Genomic DNA, 27,118 nt, shown 5'->3' with positions numbered 1-27,118 from the left:
ATTCAAAGAACGACTGCCGGGCACCCCCCTCACCTCCTCCACACACCATCTATTTCCTGTACAGGTTGTTCACGTCCTCTGAGCTCAATGGCTCTTAGGTTGCTCAGGAGAAAAAAAAAAGAGCCGAATACCAACCAATGGTAGCAGAGCGTAATGCTTTCTTTCCAATTTCCGAGCCATTTTCTTCTCAGGTGCTTGGTCTCTTTCTCTCATTTAAGATAATGAACTTCACTTCAAGGAAGCTTGTAGCCGTTGTTATTTTTGTTATCACCACTTTTTAGACATGGGGGTGGGGGGAAGAAAAGCTCACAGCTTGCATGCCCATTAAACTTTATGCAAGGAGATAAGAGAAGAAATGAGCCTGGCTCTTAGGATTCGCCTAAGTTAAGAAGATGATGAACTGTGAAGTCATTAGAATGGCCTTTAAGGAGGGTGATAAAATGTTCAAGGTTCTGAGAGGAACAGAGACCCATCCCACAGCTGACAGGGTTTTTATAGGATGCCCAAACCTCAGGTAGCACAGAACTGGCAGCGAGTTCAAGGCTGAGGGCTGGGAGTGGGTATATCATATCCCTGCCCATAGAGTCCTTGTTGGTTTTGAAGAGCTTATGTCCTCCGTCAACCCAGAGATGGCTACCTATGTGTCCCTCTGTCTTTTGGGTACAATTTTACAATGTGAACATCAGCACTGAGCGGTCAACTAATAATAAGTCTTCCTCTCCAGATACCTTCTAGCAGGACTCCTTTGTATACTACACGTGGCCAACTTTGGTCATAGACTCTAGACACCCGGCCATAGGAGGCCACCAACTATCAGCCGTATCTCTGAGACAGAGGACACAGAAATGAGGCTGATCCAGACAACAGACGAGTAACCAGGGAAAGAAAAGCACCTGCTGAGGCTGCGCTGCCTAGAGTGACTTCCTTGGCCACTCAGAATGATCTCCTCCAAGTCTTCCTAACTCCTTGCCCACCTTTACAATCTGGTCCAGGAATTTAAAAAAAACCTGTATTTATCTTTCTTTAAAAAATGCTAACCTGTATTCCTTATATCAATTTCCCCTCTTTTTTCACTGCCATCGTGAGAAATACATTCGTCCTTCAGTATCCATGGAGGATTGGTTCCAGGAACTCTTGCAAATACCAAAAACCAAAGATGCTCAAGTCCCTTCTATAAAATGGCATAGTACCATCATCCCTCTGTATCCGCGGGGTCCACATCTGGGGATTCAACCAACTGTGGATGAGGAAACTGCAGATACAGAGGGCCGGCTGTATCCGACAAATAGAGCCTCTTCAATGTGAGGTCCTATGGTTGATACTAATGTTAAAACTCATGGCCCCTACCATCACGGAGCTTAAAATACAGAACCCATAAACTAACTGGAGGAGGTCAGAAGTGGGACTGGAGGGGAGCGGGGAAGGGGCTGAGATGACTTTAAGCACGTGGAAAAGGCAGGAATAAAGGGGAAGTAAGTGTTGAGCCTGAAGCCGTAGGAAAAACCAATGGAAAACCAGGTGGGCAGTCACCATGGTAGACATAGGGAATGGAATAAGTAGGCGTGGGAGAGAAGAAGGAAAGTGCAGAGTATGGGTGAGCAGAGAGCCAAAAGCTAAGAAGCAAGGCCAAATCTAGAAATAATGGGTATCAGGTAGGGCAAGGTTAATGATAAGCCTGGAAGGAAGATCACATATAAATGTTGTACCTTCCTTTGCACCTAGTAGGAGCAGTTTTAAAGGCTCCAAGGGTATTCACACAAAAGACAAACGTGTATCTTCAAATGTTATCATCGTCGTGTCCAGTGAGCTATGATCCAAGGTAAGTGACTGACCTTGGCACCTTCCAGTTGTATGAGAAATGAGTGGACTACTCAACTCGACACACTGCTAGGAGAAGAACAAAGGCAACTTTTCTCATGTCAAGGGAACATTATTTGTTTAAGTCCTGCCAGTCTGAGAACAATGTCATAAAACTTTCCAGTCTTGCTCTTAGAAAAACAGCAAAGGAAATGCATCAACTGATATCCTGCTTAAACTTCTCATTTCACAGCATGAAGTTGAAAGCCTTAAGTAAATTCTGCTAAGACAGTTTCCAGGAACTAAATCCATTAATCAAACAAGTTCTGCATTGGTTGCAGCACAAAAGTTTTGAATCAGAGTTTACAGTGGACCAGGAAGAGTCACATATTCACATTCCTTGAGCTTATTTTGCCTTTTGGCCTAAAAAAATCTGTAACCTCAGGACTCTGACCTACAAACACGCTGAGCTTTTAAGAATAAGTGCGTAGGTCATAGGTCATTGAGCAACCTAAAATCACCAATACATCTACATCAGACAGCTCTTGTCATTTAAATTTTGTCCAGTATCTAAGACTGAGAAAAGAGGGGTGGTGGATACTGAGTTGATGAAAGCCTGATTAGAGCACAGGCACCCAGAGGGGAAAGGGAGATACATTATCTACTCTGCAGCGAAGTAGGTGAGTGTAGCAGTTCAAGGCCAGTAAAGTTCAAGGCCAGTGGAATACAGTGCATCCTTTTAAAAATTATTTCTACAGGGGCTTCCCTGGTGGCGCAGTGGTTGAGAGTCCGTCTGCCGATGCAGGGGACACGGGTTCGTGCCCTGGTCTGGGAGGATCCCACATGCCGTGGAGCGGCTGGGCCCGTGAGCCATGGCCGCTGAGCCTGCGCGTCCGGAGCCTGTGCTCCACAACGGGAAAGGCCACAACAGTGAGAGGCCCGCGTTACGCAAAAAAAAAAAAAAAAAAAAAAAAAAAATATATATATATATATATATATTGCTACAAATCCAACAAAGCTTCATGTAAACAGGTTCAACTTATAAGTGCTGAGTAAGTAGGCAAGTAACCAAACATAACATAAACAGTACCATTTCTCCCTCTATTCCATAATTATATGCCCCCCAGTTCCCACATGGGATATATGAATCTTTTTTCTTTGACTATCTCAGTTTCTCTGTGGGAGTGAGTATCATCAGATTTATGAGAACGCTAAATAATATTTCAATTGTAATTATGAATACTTGGCAATTCTTAATTTCTGCATAAGGTACAATTCCATAGTAAACTTTTAAGAGATACCGATGGGATTGATTTTCATGAAGTTATCCCATAATACTGCTAATTTGTGTCTGATAAAACAACATTTTGTTCAAAGGGTGATAGCAAAAAATTATCTGTACAGAGTTAAGGTTAGAGATGCTTTTTCCTGGAAAGAACAGAAGCAGTGCGGCACCGTGGCTGAGGGGACAGGCTCTCAACTCAGAGCACCAGAGTTGGAATCCAGACGCTGCCACTACACTTGGTTCTACTCTTTCAATCTACAGTCAAATCTCAACATAACAGCCTGGATGTTAAAATCTAAGTCAAATCAGGTTAATCCTCTGCTCAAAATCCTCCAATTACCTCTTGATTTTCTCAGAGTAATAGCCAAATTCAATACAAAGACCCTGCATAATCCTTCCCCCAACAAGTTACCTCTAAATTCATCTTCTACTCTCTCCTCTTCACTTTCTCTGTTCAAACCAAACCAGCTTCTTTGCTGTTTCCTGATCATGGAAGGCATACTTATGCCTCAAGGTTTTTGCATTAGTTGTGTTCAATGCCTCAAATATCCTTACCCCAGGTATCCACATGGCTCACTTCCTTACCTCGTGTCTTTGTTCAAACATCAACTTCTCAGTGAAGCTCGCACTGACTACAAAGCTTCAACAATATTCCGAAACCTTTTTACTTCACTCTATATTTTTCCACAGCATTTGCCACTGTTAACATATTAGGTGATGCCCTTATTTCTTATGTTACTTTTTTATGTCGAAAGATGTAAAAAGAATACAAACTTCAGGATGTCAGGTGTTTTGTATGTTTTGTTCATTATTGTATCCCCGTGTCTAGAATAGTGCCTGTATAGTAGATGCTCAACTAAAATATGTTGAATGACTGAAAGGAAAGAAAAAAAATCACTTTAAAAATAATGTGAGATGGATTAGAGGATGGGACCTTGAAGATGGCGGAAGAGTAAGACGCGGAGATCACCCTCCTCCCCACAGATACACCAGAAATACATCTACACGTGGAACAACTCCTACAGAACACCTACTGAAGGCTGGCAGAAGACCTCAGACCTCCCAAAAGGCAAGAAACTCCCAACGTACCTGGGTAGGGCAAAAGAAAAAAAGAAAAAACAGAGACAAAAGAATAGGGACGGCACCTGCACCAGTGGGAGGGAGCTGTGAAGGAGGAAAAGCTTCCACACACTAGGAAGCCCCTTCGCGGGCGGAGACTGCGGGAGGCGGAGCGGGGAGCTTAGAAGCCACGGAGGAAAGCGCAGCAACAGGGGTGCGGAGGGCAAAGTGGGGAGATTCCCGCACAGAGGATCAGGGCCGACCAGCACTCACCAGGCCGAGAGGCTTGTCTGCTCACCCGCCGGGGCGGGCGGGGCTGCGAGCTGAGGCTCGGGTTTCGGTTTCGGACGGATCCCAGGGAGAGGACTGGGGTTGGCGGCTTGAACACAGCCTGCAGGGGGTTAGTGCACCACGGCTAGCCGGGAGGGAGTCTGGCGAAAAGTCTGCACCTGCCGAAGAGGCAAGAGACTTTTTCTTCCCTCTTTGTTTCCTGGTGCGCGAGGAGAGGGGATTAAGAGCGCTGCTTAAAAGAGCTCCAGAGACGGGCGCGAGCCGCGGCTAAAAGCGGGGACCCCAGAGACGGGCGCGAGCCGCGGCTAAAAGCGCGGACCCCAGAGACGGGCGGGAGACGCTAAGGCTGCTGCTGCCGCCACCAAGGGGCCTGTGTGCGAGCACAGGTCACTCTCCACACCCCTCTTCCGGGGAGCCTGTGCAGCCCGCCACTGCCAGGGTCCCGGGATCCAGGGACAACTTCCCCGGAAGAACGCACGGCGCGCCTCAGGCCGGTGCAACGTCACGCTGGCCACCGCAGGCCCGCCCCGCACGCAGTGCCGCCCCCCCCCCCCCCCCCGCCCCGGCCTGAGTGAGCCACAGCCCCCGAATCAGCGGCTCCTTTAACCCCGTCCTGTCTGAGCAAAAAACAGATGCACTCCAGCGACCTACACGCAGAGGCAGGGCCAAATCCAAAGCTGAGCCCCTGTGAGCTGTGAGAACAAAGAGAAAGGGAAATCTCTCCCAGCAGCCTCAGGAGCAGCGGATTAAAGCTCCACGGTCAACTTGATGTACCCTGCATCTGTGGAATACATGAATAGACGACGAGTCATCCCAAATTGAGGAGGTGGGCTTCGAGAGCAAGATCTATGATTTTTTTCCCTTTTCCTCTTTTTGTGAGGGTGTATGTGTATGCTTCTGTGTAAGATTTTGTCTGTATAGCTTTGCTTCCAACATTTATCCTAAGGTTCTATCCGTCCCCCCCCTTTTTTTTTCTTTTCTAAATAAGTATTTTTTAATTCAATAACTTTATTATACTTTATTTTATTTTTACTGTATCTTCTTTCTTTCTGTCTTTTTTCCTTCTTTCCCTCCTTCCTTCCTCCCTCCCTCCCTCCCTCCTTTCTTTCCTTCTTGCCTTCTTTCCTTCTTTCTTTCTTTCCTTCTTTCTTTCTTCCTTCCTTCCTTCCTTCCCTCTTTTCCTTCTTTCATTCCTCATACTTCTACTAATTCTCTCTACTTTTTCTCCCTTTTATTCTGAGCCGTGTGGATGAAAGGCTCTTGGTGCTCCAGCCAGGAGTCAGGGCTCTGCCTCTGAGGTAGGAGAGCCAACTTCAGGACACTGGTCAACAAGAGACCTCCCAGCTCCACATAATATCAAACGGCGAAAATCTCCCAGAGACCTCCATCTTAACACCAGCACCCAGCTTCACTCAACGACCAGCAAGCTACAGTGCTGGACAACCTATGCCAAACAACTAGCAAAACAGGAACACAACCCCACCCATTAGCAGAGAGGCTGCCTAAAATCATAATAAGGCCACAGACACCCCAAAACACACCACCAGACGTGAACCTGCCCACTAGAGAGACAAGATCCAGCCTCATCCACCACAACACAGGCACTAGGCCCCGCCACCAGGAAGCCTACACAACCCACTGAACCAACCTTAGCCACTGGAGACAGACATCAAAAACAGCGGGAACTACGAACCTGCAGTCTGCAAAAAGGAGACCCCAAACACAGTAAGATAAGCAAAATGAGAAGACAGAAAAACACACAGCAGATAAAGGAACAAGATAAAAATGCACCAGACCTAACAAATGAAGAGGAAATAGGCAGTCTACCTGAAAAAGAATTCAGAATAATGATAGTAAGGATGATCCGAAATCTTGGAAATAGAATGGACAAAATGCAAGAAACAGTTAACAAGGACCTAGAAGAAATAAAGATGAAACAAGCAACGATGAACAACACAATAAATGAAATTAAAAGTACTCTAGATGGGATCAATAGCAGAATAACTGAGGCAGAAGAACGGATAAGTGACCTGGAAGATAAAATAGTGGAAATAACTACTGCAGAGCAGAATAAAGAAAAAAGAATGAAAAGAACTGAGGACAGTCTCAGAGACCTCTGGGACAACATTAAACGCACCAACATTCGAATTATAGGGGTTCCAGAAGAAGAAGAGAAAAAGAAAGGGACTGAGAAAATATTTGAAGAGATTATAGTTGAAAACTTCCCTAATATGGGAAAGGAAATAGTTAATCAAGTCCAGGAAGCACAGAGAGTCCCATACAGGATAAATGCAAGGAGAAATACGCCAAGACACATATTAATCAAACTGTCAAAAATTAAATACAAAGAAAGCATATTAAAAGCAGCAAGGGAAAAACAACAAATAACACACAAGGGAATGCCCATAAGGTTAACAGCTGATCTCTCAGCAGAAACCCTACAAGCCAGAAGGGAGTGGCAGGACATACTGAAAGTGATGAAGGAGAAAAACCTGCAACCAAGACTACTCTACCCAGCAAGGATCTCATTCAGATTTGATGGAGAAATTAAAACCTTTACAGACAAGCAAAAGCTGAGGGAGTTCAGCACCACCAAACCAGCTTTACAACAACTGCTAAAGGAACTGCTCTAGGCAAGAAACACAAGAGAAGGAAAAGACCTATAATAACGAACCCAAAACAATTTAGAAAATGGTAATAGGAACATACATATCGATAATTACCCTAAATGTAAATGGACTAAATGCTCCCACCAAAAGACACAGATTGGCTGAATGGATACAAAAGCAAGACCCTTATATATGCTGTCTACAAGAGACCCACTTCAGACCTAGAGACGCATACAGACTGAAAGTAAGGGGATGGAAAAAGATATTCCATGCAAATGGAAACCAAAAGAAAGCTGGAGTAGCAATTCTCATATCAGACAAAATAGACTTTAAAATAAGGACTACTAAAAGAGACAAAGAAGGACACTACATAATGATCAAGGGATCGATCCAAGAAGAAGATATAACAATTGTAAATATTTATGCACCCAACTTAGGAGCACCTCAATACATAAGGCAAATACTAACAGCCATAAAAGGGGAAATTGACAGTAACACATTCATAGTAGGGGACTTTAACACCCCACTTTCACCCATGGACAGCTCATCCAAAATGAAAATAAATAAGGAAACACAAGCTTTAAATGATACATTAAACAAGATGGACTTAATTGATATTTATAGGACACTCCATCCAAAAACAACAGAATACACATTTTTCTCAAGTGCTCATGGAACATTCTCCAGGATAGATCATATCTCTGGTCACAAATCAAGCCTTGGTAAATTTAAGAAAATTGAAATTGTATCAAGTATCTTTTCTGACCACAACGCCATGAGACTAGATATCAATTACAGGAAAAGATCTGTAAAAAATACAAACACATGGAGGCTAAACAATACACTACTTAATAATGAAGTGATCACTGAAGAAATCAAAGAGGAAATAAAAAAATACCTAGAAACAAATGACAATGGAGACACAACGACCCAAAACCTGTGGGATGCAGCAAAAGCTGTTCTAAGGGGGAAGTTTATAGCAATACAAGCCCACCTTAAGAAGCAGGAAACATCTCGAATAAACAACCTAACCTTGAACCTCAAGCAATTAGAGAAAGAAGAACAAAAAAACCCCAAAGCTAGCAGAAGGAAAGAAATCATAAAAATCAGATCAGAAATAAATGAAAAAGAAATGAAGGAAACAATAGCAAAGATCAATAAAACTAAAAGCTGGTTCTTTGAGAAGACAAACAAAATAGATAAACCACTAGCCAGACTCATCAAGAAAAAAAGGGAGAAGACTCAAATCAATAGAATCAGAAATGAAAAAGGAGAAGTAACAACTGACACTGCAGAAATAAAAAAGATCATGAGAAATTACTACAAGCAACTCTGTGCCAATAAAATGGACAATCTGGAAGAAATGGACAAATTCTTAGAAATGCACAACCTGCCAAGACTGAATCAGGAAGAAATAGAAAATATGAACAGACCAATCACAAGCACTGAAATTGAAACTGTGATTAAAAATCTTACAACAAACAAAAGCCCACGACCAGATGGCTTCACAGGCGAATTCTATCAAACATTTAGAGAAGAGCTGACACCTATCCTTGTCAAACTCTTCCAAAATATAGCAGGAGGAACACTCCCAAATTCCTCCAAGAGGCCACCATCACCTTGATACCAAAACCAGACAAGGATGTCACAAAGAAAGAAAACTACAGGCCAATATCACTGATGAACATAGACGCAAAAATCCTCAACAAAATACTAGCAAACAGAATCCAACAGCACATTAAAAGGATCATACACCATGATCAAGTGGGGTTTATTCCAGGAATGCAAGGATTCTTCAATATATGCAAATCTATCAATGTGATAAACCATATTAACAAATTGAAGGAGAAAAACCATATGATCATCTCAATAGATGCAGAGAAAGCTTTCGACAAAATTCAACACCCATTTATGATAAAAACCATGCAGAAAGTAGACATAGAGGGAACTTTCCTCAACATAATAAAGGCCATATATGACAAGCCCACAGCAAACATCATCCTCAATGGTGAAAAACTGAAAGCATTTCCACTAAGATCAGGAACAAGACAAGGTTGCCCACTCTCACCACTCTTATTCAACATAGTTTTGGAAGTTTTAGCCACAGCAATCAGAGAAGAAAAGGAAATAAAAGGAATCCAAATCGGAAAAGAAGAAGTAAAGCTGTCACTGTTTGCAGATGACATGATACTATACATAGAGAATCCTAAAGATGCTACCAGAAAACTACTAGAGCTAATCAATGAATTTGGTAAAGTAGCAGGATACAAAATTAATGCACAGAAATCTCTGGCATTCCTATATACTAATGATGAAAAATCTGAAAGTGAAATCAAGAAAACACTCCCATTTACCATTGCAACGAAAAGAATAAAATATGTAGGAATAAACCTACCTAAGGAGACAAAAGACCTGTATGCAGAAAATTATAAGACACTGATGAAAGAAATTAAAGATGATACAAATAGATGGAGAGATATACCATGTTCTTGGATTGGAAGAATCAACATTGTGAAAATGACTCTACTACCCAAAGCAATCTATAGATTCAATGCAATCCCTATGAAACTACCACTGGCATTTTTCACAGAACTAGAACAAAAAATTTCGCAATTTGTATGGAAACACAAAACACCCCGAATAGCCAAAGCAATCTTGAGAACGAAAAAAGGAGCTGGAGGAATCAGGCTCCCTGACTTCAGACTATACTACAAAGTAATCAAGACAGTATGGTACTGGCACAAAAACAGAAACATAGATCAATGGAACAGGATAGAAAGCCCAGAGATAAACCCACGCACATATGGACAACTTCTTTGATAACGGTGGCAGGAATGTACAGTGGAGAAAGGACAGCCTCTTCAATAAGTGGTGCTGGGAAAACCAGACAGGTACATTTAAAAGTATGAGATTAGATCACTCCCTACAACCATACACAAAAATAAGCTCAAAATGGATTAAAGGCCTAAATGTAAGGCCAGAAACTATCAAACTCTTAGAGGAAAACATAGGCAGAACACTCTATGACATAAATCATAGCAAGATCCTTTCTGACCCACCTCCTAGAGTAATGGAAATAAAAACAAAAATAAACAAATGGGACCCAATGAAACTTCAAAGCTTTTGCACAGTAAAGGAAACCATAAACAAGACAAAAAGACAACCCTCAGAATGGGAGAAAATATTTGCAAATGAAGCAACTGACAAAGGATTCATCTCCAAAATTTACAAGCAGCTCATGCAGCTCAATAACAAAAAAACAAACAACCCAATCCAAAAATGGGCAGAAGACCTAAATAGACATTTCTCCAAAGAAGATATACAGACTGCCAACAAACACATGAAAGAATGCTCAACATCATTAATCATTAGAGAAATGCAAATCAAAACTACAATGAGATATCATCTCGCACCGGTCAGAATGGCCATCATCAAAAAATCTAGAAACAATAAATGCTGGAGAGGGTGTGGAGAAAAGAGAACACTCTTGCACTGCTGGTGGCAATGTGAATTGGCTCAGCCACTATGGAGAACAGTATGGAGGTTCCTTAAAAAACTACACATAGAACTACCATATGACCCAGCAATCCCACTACTGGGCATATACCCTGAGAAAACCAAAATTCAAAAAGAGTCATGTACCAAAATGTTCATTGCAGCTCTATTCACAATAGCCCGGAGATGGAAACAACCTAAGTGCCCATCATCGGATGAATGGATAAAGAAGATGTGGCACATATATACAATGGAATATTACTCAGCCATAAAAAGAAACGAAATTCAGCTATTTGTAATGAGGTGGATAGACCTAGAGTCTGTCATACAGAGTGAAGTAAGTCAGAAAGAAAAAGACAAATACCGTATGCTAACACATATATATGGAATTTAAGAAAAAAAAAATGTCATGAAGAACCTAGGGGTAAGACAGGAATAAAGACGCAGACCTACTGGAGAACAGACTTGAGGATATGGGGAGGGGGAAGGGTGAGCTGTGACAGGGCGAGAGAGAGTCATGGACATATACACACTAACAAACGTAAGGTAGATAGCTAGTGGGAAGCAGCCGCATGGCACAGGGATATTGGCTCGGTGCTTTGTGACAGCCTGGAGGGGTGGGATAGGAAGGGTGGGAGGGAGGGAGACGCAAGAGTGAAGACATATGGGAACATATGTATATGTATAACTGATTCACTTTGTTATAAAGCAGAAACACACCATTGTAAAGCAATTATGCCCCAATAAAGATGTTAAAAAAAATAATAATGTGACATCTTTATAATCGTAAAACTTAAGAACTGGAAGAGAACTTTAAAATTTGCAGATGATCTGTATTTTACCAACAAAGAAAGTGAGGTCCAGAGAATTTAAGCAATGTGTCAAAGGTCATGCAGCCAAATTAGTAAACTGTGGACTTGCCAAGTATCTTGGCTCTGGGTCAAGTGTTGTTTTGTTACATTATAATTCACGGCACAATTTTTAAGGGAAACAACATTAATTTTCTGATAAGACTAAATGTTCAACAATGTCATAGGGTACAATTATTATTGGAGTTCTAAGTTTATAATAAAAATCTTTGTGTCATCTTGTATTTTTTACCAAGTTTTAATTTTAACTTGTAAGTGTATTTTAAAAGTTGTCTCACCTACTGACCTGTGAGTTTAAAAAAGCCTCATTCATTGATGTTTCTTTCCCAATGAAATTCTAAACATTCATGTGTAGAAATTCATGGACTCCAGGAATGTTAAGTGCAAGTTCGAGGATATAATGATTTTCAAGCATGTATGCATAAATATGCACGTACACTGAAGATAGTCAATAATACCAAGAAAACCTAAGCATTTCTTGTCTGGTAGCAGTTATAGATCAAGGTGACTATGCGTTGGACTCTACTTGCCAAGAATCATGTTAGGCTCTGGAGATTCAAGAGCAAATCAAAAATACTTGGCATATTTTCTCACAGAGCCGAGACTAGTAGGGGAAATAATATTTAAAACAGCATTACCAATAAATCAGAGATACAGAGGCTGCAAACTAGTGGCCCATGAACAGCTTCATTTGGCCCTCACATGTATTTTATTTGGCCTTCCTCACATTGTAATAATTTTTAAAAAATCTATTATCAACCTTTAAAAAATTGGGATTTTTATATAAAAATTCAGTCACTTGAAGAATCAGAAGATGTGGTAAATAACTTTAGGTCCAGATTCCCCCATGGGAATGATTGGCTAGAGCTGTAGCAGTGGCCCTCTTTGTAGGGACATTTACTTCCTAGTTTGCTCCAGTGTCCATCAATTTCACCTGACTCATTCATGTTAACCTGCACGATGACTGTGGGCCTTTGTACTTACAACTCTTGTAGAAAGCATGATTCCATCATGTGCAGAATCCAATGAAAAATAAAATTGTGAGACTTTGGTTCAAAAAGCAGTAAACAAGCTTTTTTTTTTTTTTTCTTTCTTTCTTCCTCAGTGGTACCTCTCTCGGCCCATCATGGTGATTTCTATTTACTCTTTCAGGTCATAGTCCTTTGGGTATGGGGATCTTGCGTGAAGAGCTTCAAAGGCACCCAGACTGACCCTGACTCTCCAGCACTCACACCCAGGTCCCTTAGCAGGTGAGGGTGGGAATGGGAGATGGTCACTAGACTGGGACAAGGATGGGGAAGCTAGGGAGGCACTGGAGAACCAGGGAGACAGAACTGGAGATGAACCAAGTCTCCAAGTTCCAGGCATAGCCTTCTTTGCCCATTATTTACTTATAACACAAAGCTAACACTATTAAAAAAAAAAAGGCAAGATGGTGACCATAGAGCATTAAACCCAGAGCAAAGGGTCCTGCTGACTGAGGAATTCTGCGCACTTGCAAGTGGTCCCCCGCTTGTAACGCCAACTCTGGTCTGAAAGATCAGAAAAGGTGCCCCAGAAGATGTGCAGACTGAGCCTGTGGACAGTAGAGGTGGGCAAACATTTGAAAGCCTGGCATTGAAAAGCACAAGGTGAGCTCTCCAAAGAGTCCAGTGTGGCTGGATCAGGAAGGTTGAGGTAGGGTGACATGAAGAAGATGGCAAAGCACTTGAAGAGGCAAGTGGGAGTCTGGGAATTTAGGGCCTTGTAAGATAAGGAGAAAATGTAACCAACAAGTGAAGCATTAGCTATGACTGCCTGGGAAATCATTCATCAAGATATTAAGAGCAAACATAAAGGCAAGTAAACACACATGCAAAACTGCTCTTAAAATTGAAGCATTCATTGTCCAACAGTTATTCTGCAGACCTAGTTCTTTCTGACAAATTCAATCAGGGATCACTGTGCCTGGAAGGGAGGCAGGGATGGAAAGCTTAGCAAAGTGCATGTCACAGAAAGGCGAGTGCGGTCAGTTTTAACTATTAAGGTGACTATTTCCTCTCTTTTCCCTCATTTGGTCTCCAAGTTGCATTTGATTTTCATCCCTTGGTGCTTCCTACTCCTCGGCCGAGGGCAATCTCCGCACCCCAAGGCTCTGTATTAGGGATTATGCTCATTTTTTCCTTTCTTTCTCTTTTCATTTTATCCAGTTTCATCTACCTATCTGCTGAAGACTCCCAAACGGATACGTCCTCTTCCACTTTCTTTATCTTGTAGATGCTGTCTTTGGAAAAATCTCTGTGTATCTCCTTTCAAATACAAGTTGCTCAGCCACCAGACTGCAAGAATACGACGATGACTGAGTGTATTTCTAGATACAGTGCCTGGCATAGAATAGATGCTCAAAAAATATCTATCAATTGAATGAAAGGATCTTCCTCTTTGTCTTCCAACTAACATGTATTTGGTATGTCTCTTCCATAAGGCTTAACGCCATGAACTGTTTTAGATATATTTAGATATAATTGTGTCAACTGATTAATTTTTCTATTCATTACTTATTTCAGGTGAATTAGGAAGATAGCTACTCTGGCCAACCAAAGGTAAAGATAGGAAAAAAGATTTGCTAAAAAATGTGATTTGCTAAAACCTTGGATTTGTCCCTATTTGGAGTACGGGGAGGGGAATTTTTCAGACGACTGATCTCTGGCATTCGCTAGTCATGGATAATTGGTGATAAATTACTGATAAATTCTTGGTAGTTACCAGACAATTGTGTTAACTGGAGGCAGGCAGCGATAAACTAAAAGATGTGGGGGAAAAATAAATTCTCAGATCCCAAGCAAGGCATGTGCCTGCCAGTTAGAAGAAAATTATGAATTGGGGAAGAACGTGAGAATCAAGGAACATGAAAGTAACCAGTGGTACGTGAACTAATTCTGTGATCTCCAGGGATGTTTATCTCCTTTGTATGAGGAAGCAGTGATGACTTGAAGCCAGCATGGGCTCATCTGGGAAAATTATGGCACAGGAACTTCATCTCATTTCTGATAGGGCTTACAGCTAGGTAGATTAGAAAAACGTATTCAATGACATAGGGTATTTGGCCTTTCATAGGGCAGTTCATGACACCTGTGTGAAAAACAGAGCAATACAGGCCATGCAATAACACAAATGGGTCAATACATAGCCGGATCAACACACAACCCCAAAGAGTAGTGATTAACAAGTGTATTTCAATGCATACAATTCTTAGTAATATGCCTCAAGGATATGTATTTATCTCTGTTTTCCCATCATTTTTATCTGTTACTTCTGCGAGTGGACAGGAAATGTTTCCAAGATGTGAAGAAAATAAACCTGAGTAGGGTAGGGGAGTAGGTATGATGGATGAAAGAAACGGGTATTTATTAGCATGTACTCAAAAGTGTACTATACTACTGTTGTGGGTTTAGACACCAGTCTCTTCAGGAGAATTGAAATAGACCGTGTCTTAATCTCCTTGTGCTCCTAATATTTCACAATGTCTAGCACAGAGTGGTGCTTAAATATTACTTGAATTTTGAGAAGCCTGAAGGATAGGTCCAATTTAGCAGGGTTTATGGATTTCAATGAAGTTAATAGTAAGATACGACTGTCAAAATAGCAAATGTAAACTTAGATATCAATAATAGAATAGTATCTAAAAGTAGAGAAGTGGTCCTCCTGTGTTACTCTGCACTTGATGCTAAACCTTTGAAAAATGACCAAAACCGTGGCAATTCAAAAAATAACACGATGGTTGCTTTCAGATATGTTAGGCTATAATGTGCAAAAAGGAAAGTAAATTTGTTCCGTTTGTTGTAAATGATTAGATCTGGGCTAGCGGGTAAAATTAAAGAAAACGTATTTAGATCAACATCTGGAGTGTGCCATTTTAGGACATAAAAAACGGTTTCTATCAGTGGAGATGTGTATCACAGGCTGGGGGAAATTGGCAGATACTACAGATAAGCATCTTAACATAATTTAGGAGGTTTAGTTACATAATCCTTAAGGGCACATCAAAATCTAAGATTCTAAATTCACTGGTTTTATCGTTGAGTCCTCAATTTATTATGAAATTGAAAGCATGTGGTACTACACATACAGAAGATGCTTATAAGTATCTTATAAGGACTTACATAAGTATCTTTGTAAGTATCTTATAAAAGGACAATCTTGTTTATTAAGAAAATATAGGAATATATATAAGCCATGGGAATTTGGAACAGTTAATCTATTATTTGTGCTCAGAACAGTAGAGAAAGTTTTACTTCTCTCAGCACTGTTTGTAGTAAGTCCCAAATTTATGAAGTAAGATATACTGCCAAATCCTGGATCTAAAACAAAAATACCTTCAAAACTACAGGTTTAAAACATTATTAAATTAATACAGTATAAAAATAAAAATCTGCAACTTGAAAAGAGAAATATCTGCAGGTTATAGAGGAACATAAAAAAGTGAATAAATGTAGCAACAATTCAGAAGACCATCTGTTTAACCAACAAAGAAACACCAATTATGGTTATAATGTAAAAATAAAATGATGGTAAAGAAAGAAAAACTGACTGTCTAAAGGTTAATTATGAGATTTCAAAATGTATACCAGGGCTTCCCTGGTGATGCAGTGGTTGAGAATCCACTGCCAATGCAGGGGACACGGGTTCGAGCACTGGTCCGGGAAGATCCCACATGCCGTGGAGCAACCAAGCCCGTGCACCACAGTTACTGAGCCTGCGCTCTAGAGCCCACGACACACAACTACTGAGCCTGTGTGCCACAACTACTGAAGCCCGCGCGCCTAGAGCCCATGCCCCGCGACAAGAGAAGCCACTACAATGAGAAGCCTGCGCACTGCAATGAAGAGTAGCCCCCGCTCGTTGCAACTAGCGAAAGCCCGCGCGCAGCAGCAGAGACCCAATTCAGCAAAAAATAAATAAATAAATAAATTTAAAAAAATGTATCCCAATATAAAACACAATAGTCAAAAGCACATGAAAAAATTTGACTAAATCCACTGATTAATTGATCAGAAATTGATCAAAATTAGTGTATTGACTAAAATTGATTAAAAATATCTGCAGAACTTAATTATAAGGAAAAACTAATCAAATGTGAGGAAAATAATCACTAATAAATGATGTGACAGCAAATCTCTATCAGTATTTAGCACCTTATATAGAACAATGAACTCTAGATGACTCAAATCACTCACTGAGTCAATTTATTAATTAACTATAAAAGGAAAAGAATGTAATGATTTTCCACCCCAGCTATGGGCTGGGGATAAATTTGGTGCTATTGAAGAAATGGATTTAATTACCAAAATAATTTTTTGAAATATAGTATTAAGTTATATAATGTCAAGTCACAAATAATCAGATATTACAATATGATTTTTTCACCCCAAATGGCATGAAATCAGTGAAAATATTTAAGGCTGGGAAGTTAAAAGAGTGTTCACAGGTACTGCTGGTAAGAGTACCTATTGTTACAAAGAACCATCAAAATGTCCCAACCCACCCAGATGTTGGTTTCTAAACGCTATTCTCCAGTAAAAGAAACCAGGGTTCCTTGGAAAATAGCTGAACCTAGAGTTGGGGCAAATACAGATCAGACTAGAGTAAGTCCCTCATGATACCAGAGAATAAGGGAGTGAATAAAAACGTAAGAAAGTAAGTAAGAAAGTATGTAGCCTGTAGCAGCAGAAGCTGTCAAAAGGCCACTGAGAGCTCCCAAGAGCTAACTCTAGAACAATTGGAGCCCAAAATAAATAATAACACTATTGGTTTATAAACCAAAGAATAAAATTATTCACAAGTCCACACTGATATAAACAAGTAATTGTATAAATAACTACATTGGAGAGAAGGGGTAACTCTTCCTTACAAGATAATTCCACTTGTAGCAATCTAACTTAGGGGACAATTTCTGAGATGTAGTTAAAGATTTACATATTCAAAGATGCTTACATGTTAATTGTAGCATTATTATAATAATTAAATATCTAAAATAATGGTTTCTCTTTTGATGAATTAGTTTATAGTCATTATAATTTCATTATTTCTAGAGAATATTTATCAGGAAATACTCATAATATAATGACATGCAGGATATCAAGAAGTACATCTGTATTTATATTGTGCACTCCAGTTTGGTTACTCTATGTGTGTGTGTGTGTGTGTGTGTGTGTGTGTAAACACAAGATATATTCAAATGTCTGATGGAAATAAAAATCGTATGCAATCCTATTTGTTTTCCTTCTCAAATTTTTAAAATTAATATTTCTAATAAAAATTTAAAATACAGGTAAATTGAGGCACATATCATTAGTGAATGTATACCTCAAATATCTTTGTCTGAAATAGTTTGGGGGGAGTAGTATAGGTAAATATGTGACTTTAGCTTGTTTGCTTTATATTAGTTCAGAAAGCCACTATGTATTAATTTCTTAACTGCATTGTTTTATGGGTAGAAACTGAAAGTGATTTTTCCCTAACTTAAGAGGAAGAGTAAAATAAGAATAATAAGCATTATTATTTTTATTATTTAATAAAACGTTGTTATTAAATAACTGACTGAGCTAATCAATCCCACTCCAAATATGCAGTAACATCCATAATATATTTTAAGTATACTTGAGCACACACTCATTTGTAAGATGTCTATTTATCTTTGTTAAGCATCCTCTTTTATGTACCACTATCCTTGCTAAAACGTAAGTACTGTACACAATCGTCTAACACATAAAATGTTAACAAAAGATTTAACTTAGAATTATTTGATGATACTATATTGAATAATTTTGAGACCAAAGTATAGATTTTATTTTGCGCATTTAAATAGTGTCTTGTCTCCTAAAAATGTTTCTAACACAAAAAAGAACGGATGAAATAAACATGGATAATAAAATAGAAATAATAAAATCAGTTACAGGACACTGTGTTGTAATTTGACTCTAACCATCTACAAAGCTGATCAAGTTGTCAATTCTACTTTGGGAGCAAATTCCACCTGGTTTTAGACTATATCCAAACAATGCTTTACATTCAAATAAGGCGATTCATCTAATTTTACAGATGATTTATCTACCAAATGTTTTTACTTTTTAACTGGAAACTTTGATCGCACAGATACAATCTTCTGATAAAATATAAAATATGAATAAATGCATAATTTCAAATACTTTGGAACTCCATTCTCATCAATGAGAAGTTTGGGGGAACATGAAAACAAAAAGATGAGGCAAAATTCAGTATCCCTTAATCTCTTAATCTTACTCACTAAAGATTATTCTGCCTTGAACACCCATCAATGGACAAAACAAGTCACTAATATGGATTCTGCTTCTTTACCTCATTTTCCAGAGCACAGCACAGTGTCTGGCTCATCACTGATGGTCAATAAATATTCAATTAAAGAACACTGAAGTATACTAGTTCCTTCTGACGTAAGTTATGGCAGGCTTTCATTTTGATTCATGTAAAGTTATGGACCTGGACTAGTTTCATTAATAAAACTGATATTATTTTTAAAATATTATAGAAAATCAGAAAAAAACTGATATTATTTTTTAAAAATCCCCATATACAGTTAGATCAAGTAGAATATAAAGAACACCAGTGTAAACTTCCCACCTACATAACAGTACTCTAGAGGATTAGGACCATCTACAGTAAGCAAACTTTAGAAAGCCATTGTTTACAAAAGTGATTTGGAAATGGTTCTACTGTTAACCAGGTGATGAAAGATTGATGCTTCCCATAATTAAACTCCTGATGAAAATGTGAGTAATGAAAAATCAGGAAAACAAATTGAGAAAACAAATTTAATTTGATAAGCATCCACATTTTATTATGACTCATTTTCCTTAAGGAAAAGGAAAAGCAGATTTTGGAAGAAGAGGATAGGGCAACACTTTTCCTTTCCAAACACTTAAGCATCTAGCTGGGACCACTCTAAGAGCAGTTCTTACCATCATAGAGAAATGCAGGTATCTGTCTTAGTTTTTGTTGTCAAAATTAATTAAATTAACGAAAAATTTTAACAAAAGAAGCCATTTATAGGGATGCAACTGTAGTGAAAATTTTAATTATCATGTTTGCTAGTCAATAAGCCATACATTTGAAAGTATCCCTCTCTCTATATATATATGTGTGCGTGTGCGCACATATGTGTGTGTTTGTCTATCTACAGAGACTAGACACCCATGTGTATGCATATGTATGCATCTGTGTGTGTGTGTACATATACATATGTCCATGAAAGTCTAGACCCTGTGAAAATATGTCTTTGGAATAACACACAAAAACATTCTTCTTATACAGAATTAAAACTTCTTATATGTTTTTGAAATAATTCACAAAATCACTCCTCAGAATAAGGCAAGGAACATTTTTATCATACCGACTTCTTTTCAGGAACCATTTTGAGATACTGTGTCCTGAGATCCCTCAAAGTTTCTAAGCGTTTTCAGATGCTTGTTTTTCTTCCTAATACAATTTGGAGGAATGTGTAAAAGTAGATTAAACTATGTCAGACTCTTTAAAAGAAAACACTGTTCTCCTTTCAAGAGGGCTTTTATGAAGCAAAAACAAAACAAAAACGAGCATTGCAAGCAGTTCTGAAAACACAACTGTGATGCAATTTGATAAATAGCCTTCCATCACCCCAGCCAGGGCAGTGGAAAAACACTCTATCAGCACTTTCATCTAAGGCACTGCTGACTCCTCTTTTTCGATCCCATTGTATCTTGGCTTCCTCATTTTGGTTACTCGTCAATGACCGGAAAAAAAATGATTCCTTACCCTGTGGATGAGTTATCACGGAGTCCCCTAGAGAATGGCCCTTTTCTCCATCTTTGCCGCTGCCATCGTCTCCTTCACTGCTGCCGTCTCTTTCAATCAGTTTATCCACCATAGCAATAATGCAGTTCAGGCTCTTGCCCACGTGGGCCCACACCCTATCCTGAAAAGAGCATGAGTATCACTACACATTTTTATTGCAAAACCGAGATCAGGCAAAATCAGATGAATCCACCTGAGAGCAGCAGGTAGAGGAACAAATCATAAGGATGCAGACTGAGCAGCTCTAATACCCCCATTAATTTGGCCAAATTATGGATAGACAAGAAATCTACTTTCTCCTAATAAAGAATAATTTAAGTGTTGTGAATCTTTTTATTTAGTCCATTATTTTTCCGCTGTCATAAAGCAATGATGAACTACCGAACAGCATGAATCCATAATTGAGCACCAGTTACGACATTTTACGCTGGAGATGTCTATTTTCTTTATCAATACTTAGTAAGAAAGCAGAGATACACCAATATTTTTAAAGAATGACTGCCGCTTGCATTCAAACTTCTTATTTTTCTTTTTATTGTGATAATATATACATAATGGCAAAGTTGACCATTTTAACCTTGTGGCCTCTCCCGTTGTGGAGCACAGGCTCCGGACGCGCAGGCTCACCGGCCATGGCTCACGGGTCCAGCCGCTCCGCGGCATGTGGGATCCTCCCGGACCGGGGCACGAACCCGTGTCCCCTGCATCGGCAGGCAGACTCTCAACCACTGCGCCACCAGGCAAGCCCCATTTTAACCATTTTTAAGGGTACAGTTCAGCGGCATTAAGTACATTCACATTGTTGTGCAGCCACCACCACCATCCATCTCCAGGAATTTTTCATCTTCCCAAACTGAAATTTTGTACCGTGTAAACATGAACTTCCCATTCTTCCTTCTCCCTATCCCTGGCAACCACCACTCTACTTTCTGTCTCTAAGGATTTGACTGTTCTAGGTATTAGAAGTTCTTAAACTGTGATCTTCAGATCACTTCTAACAGAATGACTTAGAGAATTAAAATGCAGTTCCCGGGATGCCACAAGTCACTCAGAACAGCTTGGGATTAACATATACACGCTACTATATATAAAATAGATAATCAACAAGGACCTACTGTATAGCACAGGGAACTCTACTCAATATTCTCTAATAACCTATATGGGAAAAGAATCTGAAAAAGAACAGATATATGTATATGTATAACTGAACCACTTCACTGTATGCCTGAAACTAACACAACATTGTAAATCAACTAGACTCCAATATAAAATAAAAGTTAAATTTAAAAAAAAGAACCATTGGGAACTCTAAGTTGAAATTTCGAGAAGCTCTTCAGGAGCTTCTGACCACACTAAGTATGAGAATTTCTACTCAATATTATGTGCTTCATCTGCATAATAAGTCACTTTGGCTGACGTAAGTCTAAGAAGCAGCCCCTACCACTAGGGAGCCTCTCGGTCACTGGTCACTAATCTTCCTAGTTCTGATTAGCAACCATTTCTGTCAAGGGCAACACATAACACTGAATTTTTTGAGTCATAAAAATTTCTATTTTTAAGAATAAAGGTTTTAATATAGTTATCATCGTGGTAGCCAATCATTCCTGGCTTCCCTTCTTGCTTCTCTTTCCACATCATTCAGATGGAGGCACTGACTCCCTATCTGTGATGTTAATTTTATGAATCCACCTGACTGGGTCACAGGATACCCAGATATTTGGCCAAACATTACTTTACGGGTGTGTCTGTGAGAGCATTTGCAGATAAAATTAGCATTTGAATTGGTGGACTCGATAAAGCGTTTTGCCCCCTTCCCCCAAATGAGGGTGTGCATCATCTAATCCACTGACAGCCAGAATAGAACAAAAAGGTAGAGGAAAGAGAAATTTGACCCTTTCTGCTTAATTGTTTGATCTGGGACATCAATCTTCTGCCCTCGGTGCTCTTTTTCTTTTTTTAATAACTAAAAAATTAACCTTTATTTTTTGATATCATTTATATCCAGTCAGTTTCCAAGTTTCTTCTACTTGTTTTTGTTTATAGCTGATTTGTTTAAATCCAGATCAAAATAAGATGTATGTGTTACATTTAGTTAGTAAATCTCGTCTCCTTTTTATTTTTTTTAATTTTATTTTTTTACATCTTTATTGGAGTATAATTACTTTACAATGGTGTGTTAGTTTCTGCTTTATAACAAAGTGAATCAGTTATACATATACATATGTTCCCATATGTCTTTCCTCTTGCGTCTCCCTCCCTCCCACTCTCCCTATCCCCCTATCCCACCCCCTCCAGGCGGTCACAAAGCACCCAGCTGATCTCCCTGTGCTATACGGCTGCTTCCCACTAGCTATCTACCTTACGTTTGGTAGTGTATATATGTCCATGCCACTCTCTCACTTTGTCACAGCTCACCCTTCCCCCTCCCATATCCTCGGTGCTCTTGATTCTCAGGCTTTTAAGCCCGGACTGGAATCTACACCATTGGCTCCCCTGGTTCTCAGGACCTCAGATTCAGACTGAACTACACCTTCAGCTTTCCTGGGTCTCTAGCTTGCAGATGGCAGATCGTGGGACTTCTCAGTCTCCAAAATTGTGTGAGTTAATTCCTTACAATAAATGTTAATAAAACTCTTCACATATATGTATATATATATACTTATGTACATATATATAAATAATTTCCTATGGGTTCTGTTTTTCTGGAGAACCCTCTCTAATACATCACTGCATATGAACCAAATGGAGTCTTAGTGCTTTTCCTGCATCTTGCCATAAAGGAATCTTTCAGTAGGTGTTTTCTCTGTAACAGAGCTATTTCAGGCATTTAGAATAGCGCTTAGTGCAAAGATAATATGCAATTATACTACTTTCTTAGAGGTTTATATTTTTTTTACTGAAATGTATTTTTTTAGCTACTTAATTTGGTTAGTTTGTAAACATATAAACTACTTTTGGATAGGAGTAATCTAGGAAGAAAGAACTGCATTTGAATTTAGATTATGTGACGGTTGTCTTGTAAAGACTGAGTTAAGTTGAATAATTCAACCACATTAAACCAAATATGGGGGTGTACAGATATGCATACTAAAGCTGAGGGGGAAAGAGGGTTTAGTAGAAAAACAGCACATCCAAAGTTAGAAAAGGTCCGCCTATGTGACATGCTACCTATGATACCTTGGGAAAACCACCTCATTTCTGGGGACCTACAGTTGGTTCATCTACAGTTTAGAATGATGATTCTTGCCCTGCTTACCTCGCCATGCTGCAGTAAGAGGCAAATGACATGGTATCTATGAAAGTGCTTGGTAAAATTATTGCAGTTTGGCAAAATCACATCCTATCCTTGCTGGCTTTCCTAAATGAATCAAGCTTGCTTTTTATAACCCTGTAATCTTGAGTATAAAGTATACTATTAAACACAAGTAATCATAACAATTTTCCCCTAAAGGAAGATCTCCTTTCCGCCAAAGAATTAAAAGCACTTTTCCTCTGCTATTAATTAAAGCAATCGTATCCATAAATCACATGATTCTCTGCCTATTGTCTGAGAAAATGAGGTAGAAACCTCTGACACCTAAAAAGCTCATTACTTCCGGGAGGAAATGCTGGAGAATGGCAAGCAAGCTGAGGACGTGACATCACTCATTGGAATTTGGTGAGGAGTCTATATTCCAGACCATATAACCAAACGAACTGGCTCCCATTCTGAATATGCCTTAATCACTACCATCACCTGCATCTTTCAGGCTCCTAAATTGAAAAATGAAGCAACTCTCTAGCTAATACTGGGAATAAACTCTACTACTGAGGGGAAAAAGGGGAGAAGTTTTCTCTTAATTTTCCAGATTAGCTTTGTATAGGAGATAGGTTTTCAACTCTCTTCCTGTTACCCACGTTGAAAGGAACTTATTTTGATCAAAGACGAGTAGTATTGCATGCTGTCTTTCTTGTGTAAAGGCATATAAGGGATGGATCACTGCTCTTAATCACATCTTTGAAGACTGTGAACATAACGGTATATAAGAAGATGATTTTACATTCTACTCTTATACATTGTTCTTCCTTCGTAGATACCTCGGGTCACAGGATTCCACTGGGAGAAAAAGTAACCTTTGCAGTCAGTAGACGCATCTTGATTGGCATGAGGAACAAAGTCAAGCATGTTCACTGACCAAAACCAACAATCATATAGTAAAGGGTTATGTGATAAATGGTAGCAAAACATTTAAGTCACGAAAATGCTTGGAGGACACGTGAGCTGGGAGTATGTTTGTTGGGGGTGAGAAATAGAGCAGTTTCTCATGCAACACTAATACATGATTCATGCATAATCAAATACTCTATTGGAGGCACACGCAGCAGCAGACCCCAAGCAGACTCATGCTGTTCTTTGTGTTTTGGAGATCAGATCCTGCCGAGCTAGTGGTGAGAGAACACTGAGCTTTGCCAGACTGCTTCCTTCTCTTTTATGGCATCAACAAAGTAAAGTCACTGATTTACTTTGCTGTCTCTCACATTTGACTATGACTCATTTGAGAGCTGTGTCCTCACTACACTGCAGAAGGCCTGGAAGAAAGGCAGAGAGAGAGATAAAGAGGGAGCAAAGGATGGAGGAGGAGAGAGAGGACTCCAACCCAAAGGCAGATTGAGGGTTGCTATTTACATTCAACTGGTATATGAACATTAGCTAACTCAACTCTCAAAAACCATCACATAAGGTCAATGTTATTGACTTAGTTTTTAGAGATGAGGGAACTTCAGGTAAGAGATGTTGAATAATATTCAATATTAAAATGGTAGATTAGAAATTCCATTTTGATTCCAAAGACTTGATTCTTCCCCTATAGTTTCCCACAGCATTCTGGTACCCAGTAGGAATTGCTCTTCATGAAATTACTAGAACTTTGGGGACAAGCCAGACAGAGGAAGCCTGGGGAGAGGGAGCCCAGGAAGGACCAGGTATAGGTGTGTGTCACCTCACAGGAGTAAGATTAGGTTTTGGTTATCTGAGATTTGAAAATGAGCCCAATGGCAAATTCTGAACTAAGAGATTACTCTAGAAAAAGGACAGGCTGGTCCCATGTCCCCTTAAGTCTGAAAACAACAGTATCATGTAATCACGGATGGAGCAATCACTTGGCTAATGGATCAATCAGCTTGGGTCAAAGGACATAAGTGGCCAGTATTAATAGAGGACAGTGTTAGCATCAAGGCCCCAGATCCGTTCATCAGCCTGGGATATAAAACAGGGAGGAAAGGTGATAATTCACTTTGCAGGAGATAATTATGAATTATTATTAATTCCAAGCAAGATAATTATTTTGGAGCTAGGATGCTAAAAATGGGTAGGCAAAGATTCTTGAAGATGTACCTTGAATATCTGATTTCTATCCTAAACAAGCCACTTTCTATAGTATCTCTGTGAAAACATATGCACGGAGGAAAATAACCAGCGAAACTCCATTCTCATTCTGATGATTTTTTATTCATGAGGTCAGTGCATTTAGGAGATTCTTTTTGTTTAGATTGCTGGTATGGCTGGGACCTACTCAACTTTCTTCCCTACTAAAATCACGAAGAGGAAAGGCTGCCTACGGGGGAGAAGACAATCAAAGCGTAAGAATGTGGCCGCACTCCATGGTGCATCCGACCCCTCCCCTTTTCAGGCCAGGGAAGAATGATCAGTCTCCAGATTCTGTTTAGCCCCTCAGCCACAGGAAAGGTTTAGAAACAAAAACAAAATAACAACCAAATAAAACAACACAACAACCACCTATCAGAAAAGAAGATTGCTGGTCCCCCCCCCCCCCAAATAGCAGTCATTAGCCTGCTATTGAAGGAAGTAATGGAAAATTGGTGGGTTAAAGTCTAACCTTTATTAAATGGAGCTTAATGTTGTCCTTGACCTTAATACAACCCAACTTCTCGAAGGTGAAGTGGCTGTCAACTTTGGCTCAGCCATGAAGACAAAAGTCAGTGGGGAATAAGCAGCAGTATTTATTCCATTCTGAGTCAGGTGCTGATCTTGGTTCTTATTTATTTCTGGGTTAGGACCTAAGCTAACATGCAGGTCAATCCCAGTGGCGGTAGAGGCACACATTTGATGGACGTAGCCAGGAGTAGCCAGGGGGCCATTGCACCTGGCAGAGTGAGCCACGAGGGCAGGGAATACGATGCTTACTCAGCATGTCACACGTTTATGAGCTTGGTGGCATCGAGAGACATCCTGACTGCTTTGGATCAGCAGTTAACTTTAAAAAAGAAAAAAAAAAAGTTCAGCAATGCTTAGCTGATCAACTTTTCTAGGGACAAGTTTTGATCAGCAAGAGTGTAAAAAGGCTAAACCAGAGCTGATATGAGGGCCCTGTTGTATCTTTATCTCCATGCATAATTCGTCACGTGTCATTACCAATTTCCGAACACTTTGATTAGAACCAGTTAGGAAATTAACAAGGCCGATCTCATCTTTAAAAAGAAGCTTCAGTCTATCTTTGAGTTGATTGAGAGCAATTTGCACTATACTGGCCTGGTTCCTCCACACTGCAAACCTCTGCTCTTTCCATAGCTTGATAGCTCTGCTCTCTGAATCCTAACCTTACCCAGACTTTTAGGTGAAAGGAGTTGTACATACAATACTTTATGGTCCAAATTGGCACACGTATGGCCCAAGCTGCATAAGACACACATACCTGCACACACACATATAAACATACACATACATCATGTCCACTAAATATAGCCAGATATGTGGCATCCATCAGAATTAAGTGAGATTCCCCAACCTTTGCTTCTTATTGATCCTGCTGCTTAATTTCATCCACCTACTCATGTAAAAATCCCTGACCTTGGTTTCCCAATGAACA

At 39.6% G+C, this 27,118-nt stretch overlaps 1 protein-coding gene across 10 annotated transcripts in view; it reads right to left on the bottom strand.

The window, feature by feature from the left end:
• The window catches only part of INPP4B (inositol polyphosphate-4-phosphatase type II B), a 718,440-nt gene that overhangs the window by 92,985 nt on the left and 598,337 nt on the right, over positions 1-27,118 (bottom strand). For all 10 annotated transcript variants that reach the window (XM_067736786.1, XM_067736785.1, XM_067736789.1 and 7 more), the window contains one exon: positions 20,214-20,373. In XM_067736786.1, the coding sequence (XP_067592887.1) occupies positions 20,214-20,373 (160 nt within the window). The remainder of the gene's footprint in view (positions 1-20,213; positions 20,374-27,118) is intronic.

The sequence above is a fragment of the Pseudorca crassidens genome, chromosome 4 (assembly GCF_039906515.1).
Source record: "Pseudorca crassidens isolate mPseCra1 chromosome 4, mPseCra1.hap1, whole genome shotgun sequence".
Taxonomy (NCBI): Eukaryota; Metazoa; Chordata; class Mammalia; order Artiodactyla; family Delphinidae; genus Pseudorca; species Pseudorca crassidens.
This window is presented reverse-complemented; position numbering and strand designations above follow the sequence as displayed.